At 48.9% G+C, this 9,880-nt stretch overlaps 1 protein-coding gene across 7 annotated transcripts; it reads left to right on the top strand.

The window, feature by feature from the left end:
* The first annotated feature begins 99 nt into the window (after nt 1–99).
* Rccd1 (RCC1 domain containing 1) lies at nt 100–9,793 on the top strand. Of its 7 annotated transcripts, none has more exons than XM_063278960.1 (8): nt 100–786; nt 3,871–4,178; nt 4,324–4,720; nt 4,809–4,930; nt 7,333–7,428; nt 7,680–7,844; nt 8,783–8,812; nt 9,241–9,793. In XM_063278960.1, exons 2-8 carry the CDS (start codon nt 4,010–4,012, stop codon nt 9,390–9,392), a joined length of 1,131 nt encoding a protein of 376 aa, XP_063135030.1. In that variant the 5' UTR covers nt 100–786; nt 3,871–4,009; the 3' UTR covers nt 9,393–9,793. The 7 variants fall into 7 exon arrangements, with proteins under 7 accessions (XP_063135030.1, XP_006229517.1, XP_038956980.1 ...); XM_006229455.5 differs by having other exon boundaries at nt 7,674–7,844; XM_006229456.5 differs by lacking the exon at nt 100–786 and adding an exon at nt 801–1,029 and having other exon boundaries at nt 7,674–7,844.
* Nucleotides 9,794–9,880: the final 87 nt, after the last annotated feature.

Raw genomic sequence — 9,880 nt, 5'->3', positions numbered from 1 at the left:
GTGGCTCACAACCATCTGTATTGAGAGCTGATGCCCTCTTCTGGTGTGTCTGAAGACAGCTACAGTATACTCATATGAATAAAATAAATCTTAAAAAAAAAAAAAAGTAGGGGTTGGGGATTTAGCTCAGCGGTAGAGCGCTTGCCTAGCGAGCACAAGGCCCTGGGTTCGGTCCCCAGCTCCGAAAAAAAAGAAAAGGAAAAAAAAAAAAAGTAGTGGGAATTACAGTTGCCGTCACCCAGCCTGGGTTCTTTGTACGCCCTGGTGAGTTAGCCTGAAGCTTAGGAAACATATTTCAATGTGTTATGCTGACCCTTGGACACATTTATCATGATATTGTGAGTTTTCTGTGATCTCTACTAGGTCTGTGTTTGGGATTTGGGGTTGGTGTGCCCTTCTCTCGGGAAAAATATGTTTCTGTAGCTGTGTCTTACTGAAGGAGAAGCGCGGCCCAAATAGGATCTCTGGCTGAGAACGCCTGTCTCTTAGAGGGGTCCAAACTTGGGACTCATTGGCTCAGTAGAAGTAAATGACAGAGCCTGGGCCAATCAGTGAAGGCACTAATACTACCGCTTCCTGTCTGGATATCAGTCCTAAGCTTGTTCAGTAGGAACCGCCTCCTTCCTTGTTCAAAGGGAATGGAAGGAGTCAGGATTTGGTCTGTGCCCACCGTTCCCCTCGGATCTTCCTGAGTATTCAGTGGTTCCAACCGCGTCCACTGTCGGCGCCCATCGGAGACTTCGGCACACTGTCCGGAGCAGCCCGAATTGGCTTGGCAAAGGGCAGGTAATCCGGCGCATGTGTGCACGTCAGGCGGGCCCCGTGGTGACGTCATCGCTCGTGCCTGCGATTGGCTCAGAAAAGCTGCCGCATCCAATGACCGCTTTGCTTGGCGCGGGGGCCCTTTAAACACGTTCTGCCCCGCCGCCGGTCTGTTCGGAGCTGTGCGCTACTATGCGTTTGCCATTTCCAAGGTTTCCCGCTTAAAGGGCTTTCCTGATGAGTTGAGGGTACAAGGAAACGGGGAAGGTAAAAGATTCCCTTGGTTGGGGGATCCAGGAGCTGTGGTCTCAGGTCTGACTTAAGAGGCTTTAGAGTGTCTGTAAAATTCTGATCCAGTCCAATGAAGTGGCGTTGCATTTGGAACAGTGCGACTGTCTCCCTGGGGCCCATAGTCACTGAATTAAGCCAAAGGAAAGGCGCAACAGATTTCTTGAAAGAATAAACTATCAAGTAAGGTCCAGTGGAAATTTTCCAAATGCCTCTGAAACCCGGTAAGAGCCAATGGTCATTTTCGTCGTTAAATGCTACTGCATTTATTAAGCTAAGACTGTTGCCACTTTAATTTTGATTTGTATTTATTGCGAACAATTATGCCAAGTAGATACAAGCACTGCTGTTCCCACCCGCTTTGTAAAACGGAAGCTATGCAGTAGGATTTGGGTGCACAGGCACACACACAGGCCCCAGGTATTTATTCTGTCTGTTGGGATGAAGCTTATAAACCCACAGGACTTGACTCAGCTCTGTACTTGCTGTGTGACTTGGGGTTAAAGTTCCAGCTAGGGATCTGGAGCAGTGGGCTTCAGATCCTAGTGCTGCATCTGGTCTCCCACTTAAATACCTCACCGTTCCCTGCGGTAGGGGTAATAGGTTCTGGGTTGCAAAGAAAGAGACCACTGTTAAGGCCTAGGTGGAATGTTAGACCTAGGTAACTGTAACTTGGCTAGCCTGCCATTTAAGGAAACTTTCTCATAGGTTTCTGTTCTCAGGAAACTCTGTAAGGCTAAGGCTGACTATATGTTCTGTTCTGTGTCCTTGGAAACCAGTCACTTTAGAAGTCAGTAGAATTGCTTTGTGTAGTTAACCACAGTAAGCTTGGATCCAAAGCAACCACCAAGCAGAACTTCCTGCTCCTGTGTATAAGCTTTTATGGTATAAACTGCCCCTGGGCTAGACCCCAAGATAAGAGAGACACATGCGCCAATAAAAGAAACTATTTGGAATAAGACTTCTGAGTAGGGGTCAAGTAAAGTTTGAGTCCCAAGACCTCCCTGGGAACCGCCATCCTACTTTGCAGAAAGAAACATGTACGTGGGTAACTGACATCTTTCATGGCAAGTTAAGGCATAAATGTTAGACAAGTCCTGTCCTGGTAGACAAGTTAAGACATGAACATTAGACAAGGCAAGTCCCCTGACACAGTCGTATTCCCAGCCAATGGGAGCCAGGATAAGTGTGTAGCAAAGACGTGTTCCTGAGGACGTCCCCTATCCCTAAATTCTGTTTGGTGGAATAATTTGGCACAGATGTTTGTGGAATTTAGACTTAAAAACCCTGTAGAATCCTAACTTGGGGTCACAGTTCATTTGCTGAACGTGGACTGTGGCACTGGTTGGTCAGTCCTGGGGCAAATGCTCAATAAACTCTCCCTGTCTGGCAGAGATTGGTGTTCGTGTGGTTTGTGAGGCGACTCCAGGACCCAAACAAGCACTTACGCTGGGAAGAGCAGAAAACAGAGACAGGAACACACTTGGTTTTCCTCTTTCCCACCTGGCTGGGGTCTGACCTCTCAGTAGTATTCCTTGACTGGTCTTTCTGATGTTTTGAGACAAGGTCTCTTATTATGTAGCCCTGACTGTCTTATAACTTGCTCTGTAGACCAGGCTGGCCTCAAACTCACAGAAACCCACTTGCCTCTGCCTCCCAAGTGCTGGAATTAAAAGTGTGCACCACCACACCCTGCCCTAAATTGGGTAGTCTTGCAAGACTTAGTGCACAGGAAACGAAGGAGAAAAGAGGAAAGGGTCACTGGTCATGGGACTTTGAGAAAACAAAAGATTTACTGGTTTGTGTGTGTATGTGTGTAACATTTTCAAAATAGTCTTATGGGGTACAGGGAGATAAAGAAGATTGGTGTTGAAGTAGTGGCGCATGCCTTTGATCTCGGCACTCAGAAGGCAGAGATGGGGAAGTCTTCGTGAGTTTGAAGCCAGGCTGTTCTACATAGTGAGTTCCAGGACAGCAGGGACTTGCATAGAAAGACCTTGTCTCAAAATAAAAAGGGGATAGAGAAGCTCAGTGGTTAAGAGCACTGCTGTTCTTGCAGAAGACCTGGGTTCAATTCTAGCACCCATGTGATAGCTCATAACTCCAGTACCAGGGGATCTGATGCCCTCTTCTGCCCTTTAGTAACTCCAGACACAAACATGGTACACAGGCAAATGTGAAGGAAAAACATCTAAATATTTTATTATTTTATTTTATGTGCATGCTGTTTTGCCTGTGTGTATGTCTGTGTAAGGGTGTAGGAAGCCCTGGAACTGGTGTTACGGACAGGTGTGAACTGCCATGTGAGTGCTAGGAATTGAACTTGGATCCTCTGGGAGTGCAGCCAGGGCTCTTAACCATAGAGCCATCTCTCCAGCCCAAAATAATAATTATCTTTTTTTTTTATAATTATCTTTTTTTAATCACTTTAAAAAAAGGATTTGTTTTATATGTGTCTGACTACACTGTTGCTGTCTTCAGGCACACCAGAAGAGGGCATTGGGTCCCATTACAGATGGTTGTGAGCCACCATGTGGTTGCTGGGATTTGAACTCAGGACCTCTGGAAGAGCAGTCAGTGCTCTTATCCGCCCCGAATACAAGTTTTATAGTGTTTGACAGAAAAGACGCATACTTAATATTTCTTACAGTGGGATACTGGATTTGAGCCAAAAGTGGAAGAAAGAAGCAGTCAGCTGCAGACCGTTCAATAGTCGCAAATCCAGTAGGACCTTTGGCCAAAGCTCCTCTCAACAGACAATAGTGGGATGAACTCCCTTTGCCCCAGTGATTAAGATGGTAGCCAGTCTCTATTTTACAGATAACGCGGCTGCAGCCCCTTGAAGGCGAGATTCGCCAGTGTTCCTGAGGTGTCCTGTTCGTGAGACTCTCCTTGGGTTGTAGCCTTAATCTTGCACCCCAGCCAAGTGGCCGCCACCCACAGAGGCCTCAACCTGAACATGGCCGAGAAACGGCAAGGAGCCTGGTTCGGCTTTGGTTTCTGTGGCTTTGGGCAAGCGCTGGGCTCTGGGAACGGCCAACATGCAGTGCACAGTCCTGAACCACTGCATGCTGCTGACGATGTTTGCCAAGTGAGCGCAAGCTGGAGCTACACTGCCCTGGTGACTCGTGAGTACCCTTACAACCCCAACTCCGGGCCTGTCCCCTCTACCTGCCCAGCCCTTCTTAACTTGCCTGTCCAGAAATACCCTACACCCTTACTCTGGCAACCTTGAGCCCATGGCATGTGTCCCACCCCACTCTACCCACACAGGCGGAGGCCGGGTGGAACTGTCAGGCTCTGTGAGCTGTGCAGCAGACGGCTGCAGGGATGTGTGGGCGTCGGAGGGACTCCTGGTGGTGCAGCGCAACAAGAGTGGGTCCGGCACGGAACTGCAGGCCTGGGTACCAGGTTCCGCGCTACAGGGGGAGCCCCTTTGGGTCCAGAACTTAGCTTCTGGGGCAAAGGCCCAAGGGGAAGATGAACCCGGCAGTGAGCCTAGGATGGGGACGCTGCCGTTGCTGCCCTGCGCCCGTGCCTATATGACCCCACAGCCTCCCTTCTGCCAGCCTCTGGCCCCAGAGCTGCGGGTGCGCCAGCTGCAGCTGGGTGCGGAGCACGCGCTGCTGCTGTGCGAAGCTGGCCAGGTGTTCTCCTGGGGCGGGGGCAGGTGAGGACGGGCTGGGTATGACGTGGGGACGCTCAAGGAGGTGCTCCCTCGAATGTATCTGTAACCGATTAGGGACTCCTTTGACCAGGCATGGACAGCTGGGTCACGGGTCGCTGGAGGCAGAACTAGAGCCAAGGCTGTTGGAGGCACTGCAAGGCCTACGGATGGCTGAGGTGGCCGCAGGTGGCTGGCACTCTGTGTGTGTGAGTGGTGAGTGACCTGGGGTGTCTCCAAATAAGTGGGGATCTTGGCCACTCCTTCTTGTTCTGTTTTTGTGGGTGGGTCTAGCCCAGGCCTCGTTCCAAGCTCAACCTAGCCCAGTTATTCCTGACTCTTCAGTGTTTTTAGATTTAGCCTGTTGACTCCACTACCCTCTTATACCTCTGCTGCTGCGGTTACTGTCTTTCTGTACCTGGGCTCTTCACCACTCCCATCCATCTAAAATATTCCAGATGGGAAGGACACTTATACAAGGGAACCGCTCAGCCAGAAGCAATGGAGAAGGCTGCATATGCCCACGTAGCCATGGTGGATGGCAGAGAGATGTGCTGCTGCCTTGGTCCACAGTGTGCATCCTAAGGCTTTTGTGTATTGGGTCCATTGTGGTGGTTGGGCTCTCTAGGTACTCCTATCTCCTAGGCTCTTTGAGCAGGACGAGAGGGTATAGATAAAGTAGTGTTCTTGGGGCTGGGGATTTAGCTCAGTGGTAGAGCGCTTACCTAGGAAGCGCAAGGCCCTGGGTTCGGTCCCCAGCTCCGAAAAAAAGAACCAAAAAAAAAAAAAAAAAAAAAAAAGTAGTGTTCTTTAAAAATATAGGTGGAGTGTCTGTGCAGATGTCAAGACAGGTCAGAAGTGGTCACTGGGTCCCCTGGTGCTGGAGTTACAAGCAGCTATGAGCTGCCATTTTGGCACTGGGAATTGAACCCTGGTCCTTTAGAAGAGCAACCAGTGCTGTTGACCACTGAGCCATCTTTCCAGCCCACTACTGGTCTTTCTTATAGGGGCTCTCATTACCCCTATGTTCTGGGGTAATGGGAGCAGGTCCAACCTGAGCAGGGAGGCAGAGGACAGAGGCCTGGAAACAACAGCCTAAAAGCGAGTTTCATCCCTGAGGTTCGGGAGTTTGAGACCTTGTGCTTGCAAAAGAGGGTGAAGCACAGACGAGGCTTCCAAGTTTCCAGTCTTCACTCTGGCCCTGCAACCTTTGTGCTGGTGCTAAATCTGTCTCATTTGACTTGAGAGTTCTGTCATACTTCTAGGGCTCCATGGTTATATTGGGAAGTTGAGCATTTTATAAAGTTTCTATTAGTGAGTGTTGTGTTCAGACACAGTCTCATTTTAAGACCAGCTTGGCCTCAAACTGACTGACCTTGAACTCTTTATCTTCCTGCCTCTGCCTCCCAAGTAGTGTTGTTAGTGAATCTTTGACATTAGGTGTCCTGATTAGTTTGTTACCCACTTGACACAAGCTAGTGTCATCTGGAAAGAGAAACCTCCATTGAGATTGGCCATCAGATTTTGATTGATGCTTGTTGTGGGAGGTCCTAGTCCACCAGGGGCTGTGCCACTCTTGAGCAGTCCTGGGTGCTGTTAAGCATCACTCCTCCATGGCCTCTACTTCAGTTCCTGCCTCCAGGTTCCAGCCCTGACTTCCCTCCTCCCGAGTTGCTTTTGGTAATAGTTTTATCACAGCCATGGACAGTAACTAGGACACTGGGGCTCCAACCCTCTAATGTGGGGCAGCAGTGCTAGGAGAAGGAAGGTAAGAGCCAGGGTCTTCAGCAGGACCGGTAGGAGCTGGGACTGACAAAGAGCACAGGCTACCTCCATGGCTTTGGATGGAGACAGTGGAGATGTAGGGATTCTGGAGTTGGGGAAATAGGTGGCAGCTTTGAAATGAGAGAATAAGAACGGACTGGCAGTAGGGATGCATGACTTTAATGCCAACCCTTCAGAGGCAGAGGCAGGTGGAAATTTGCATTTAAGAGTAGCCTCGGGGTTGGGGATTTAGCTCAGTGGTAGAGCGCTTGCCTAGCAAGCGCAAGGCCCTGGGTTCGGTCCCCAGCTCTGAAAAAAAAAAAAGAAAAAGAAAAAAAAAAAAAAAGAGTGGCCTCAGCTATCCAGTGAATCCCGGAACAGCTTCAGCTACAAAGTAAGACTCAGGAAAAAAAAAAAAATGAAAATGAAAGCAGATGAGCATGGAAGTTAAAGGATCACATGGTGTTCACGCATAGTTTTAGCTACTGGAAAGGCCGAGACAAAAAAACTTCGGCCTGGAGTTAGCCAAAGAAAAGCTGGGCACAGTAGGTCATGCCCATAGTCCCAGGATTCAGGAAAATGGGAGATTTTGAGGCCAACCAGAGAGGTACACAGTGAGGCTGTTTGGAAAAGAAAAAGGGGGGAGGGGGAGGGGAGAAGAGGGTATGTGTGGGCAGGGAATCTTAGACCAGGAAGCTGCTGGGACTTGGAATGGGCATCTTTGCTTGGAAGGGGTGATTAGACAGGGCACCCTTTACTCGTCCCTACAAACTTGTACTGGGGATGTTTAGAGGAGGTGGGATAGATGAAAGGGTTCCACGGTGTGTTTCATGGATTCTCTTGGTCTCTTGCAGAAACTGGGGATATTTATATCTGGGGTTGGAATGAGTCAGGGCAGCTGGCCTTGCCCACAAGGAGCGGGACAGAGAAGAAAACAGTGAGAGAGGAAGGTGAGGTCACCCTCCAGGATGTCCTTCCTGGCTTGTTACTGTGTGCTGGACACTGAGAATCATCCTCACTAACCATTGGACACTCCTTGCTGTGGGGAGGCTGATGTCCAACCTCTAGGACTGAGTAAGGGTTGGGCACCAGCTCTGGAGCTAGCTCTAAAACAGTCTTTTATAGAGCCACTGCCGGAAGAGTGTGTGGACATTCCCAGGCTCCTGAATGTTAAACACACCATAACCTTCTGAAGCCACAGAATTGAATGACGATGGTCTCAGAGGAGAGGAAGCAGCTCTGGCTGATGTTGGAGCTCCTGCCCACTTCATAGCTATCCAGCCCTTCCCAGCTCTCCTGGATCTTCCCCTGGGCTCAGATGCAGTCAAGGCCAGTTGTGGATCCCGACACACAGCTGTGGTGACACGTAAGTGAGACTCAGGGTAGAGCAGTACTTAGCTGGGGACTGTGGTCTTCCCTGCCTGTCCAGTTTTAATTTTAGGAAGAGTATTTAAACAGGACTGTCTAAAACTCCTGGGCTTAAGTTCTTAACTTCTGGTCAGAGCAGCTGTGGTTATGGAACTCTGCACACTGTGTGCTGGGGACTGAATCCAGGGCCTCTCCAGTGCTAAGCAGGCACACGGCCACTAAGCTACGTTCTTAACAAGCATCACCATATTTGGCATCTTGTGATACATGTTTCATGATCTGCTGCCTCACTCATCGAAAAGCTTTCGTGCTGGGAAAGGTGGCCTACACCTCTAAATGCTGACCCTTGGAATGAGGCAGGAGGCTGGGACTTTGAGGTCAGCTTTGGACTATACAGTGACTGTTACAAACTCTAAAAAAACAAAGCAAACCAGAAAATCAGAATCACAATACTGGTTCATATCAGTGGGTTTCATATCAGATATTTTTATTATGACCCATAACAGTAGCAGAATTTTAAAAGCTAGCAACAAAATAATTTTACGGTTGAGGGTCACCACATGAGGAACTGTACTGAGGTGTCTCAGCATTAGGAAGGCAGAGAACCATTGCAATAAAGAAAAAAAAAAAAAGGTTTCACAGATCCACAGCCTGAGGCCCAGTAGGTTCTCCTTCTAAAAAGTTGGTAATCAGTTGTGTGCAGGAACCTTCCGTCTAGGGTGTGACTCCATGTACTGAGGTCAATTGGTATTTAGGAAGTTAAGCCTTTTGATCTCTGGCACTACCACCCCTCACCAGCCCAAGTGTGATAGCAGTTGTAATCAGTGTGTGCCAAGCACATGCCATGATTCCAGCATGCTGCCTGTGACTTGTGCCAGACCACGCAGTGGCTTGCTGGGGGTAGTTGGCAACTACTTACTGTCTCTTTGGTTGCAGGAACAGGAGAACTCTATACCTGGGGCTGGGGTGAGTAAAAAAAGATCAAATCAAGGGGAAGAACCAGAAAGATAGAACAGGTCATGACCAAGGTACACAAACTAGAGGGGCAGGGGTTTCAGCCTGAGCAATGGGAGGACTGAAAACCCGTGTCTCTTTCCCTTGGATGGGAGAACAGATACACTTAGAAGGCCCAAGGGCAGACGGCAGAGAAATAAGGTGACAAGGGTAAAGAGGCTGTTCTCATCATCTTGACATAGGCAGCAGAGACTAGAGGAGCCACTGCCACTGTTCTCTGGGGGACCCCAAGGTGGCTTGGAAAGTTTCAGGCCTTACTCTTCTGAATCCACAGAAGACCCACCCAACAGGTTGGGAATAGCTCTCAAGGCAGTGTGTAGGCTGGCACCATTCTGAGGGGAAAGCAGCAAGGCCTACCGAAGGAGTTCCTTTCATTCCAGGTAAATATGGACAGCTTGGCCACAAGGACAGCACCAGCTCGGACCAGCCCTGCCGTGTGGAATACTTTGTAGAAAGACAACTTGAAGTAAGGGCTGTTACATGTGGACCCTGGAATACCTATGTCTATGCAGTGGAGAGAGAGAACATCTGAACTATATCTCAGGTGGATCCCCAGGCTGCTTATGTACCTGGGTGAGAATGAACTCTTGCTTCAACATGCTGTCCTGGGTGCATGGAAACAAGGCCACAGCGATCTCCCCGCCTCCTCAGTGCTGGGATTAAAGGTGCATGCAGACTTAAGAATGTGTGTCTAGGGGTTGGGGATTTAGCTCAGTGGTAGAGCACTTGCCTAGCAAGAGCAAGGCCCTGGGTTCGGTCCCCAGCTCCGGGAAAAAAAAAGAAAAGGAAAAAAAAAAAAAAGAATGTGTGTCTAACTGCTTATTTCTGGAGTAGTGCCAGGGATCCATGTGCATCAACAGCTTAGCTATACCACCCAGAGGCTTAAACCTGAGAAAATATTCCCAAATGAAAATAAAGAGTAAATCCAAACTACTCTGAGAATACATTCTTGAAATTTCTTCAACATCCTTTGAACTTTGTCTTCTGGTGAGTTTAATCTATAGATCACAAGCAACCATT

The sequence above is a fragment of the Rattus norvegicus genome, chromosome 1 (genome assembly GCF_036323735.1).
Source record: "Rattus norvegicus strain BN/NHsdMcwi chromosome 1, GRCr8, whole genome shotgun sequence".
Lineage (NCBI taxonomy): Eukaryota > Metazoa > Chordata > Mammalia > Rodentia > Muridae > Rattus > Rattus norvegicus.
This window is presented reverse-complemented; position numbering and strand designations above follow the sequence as displayed.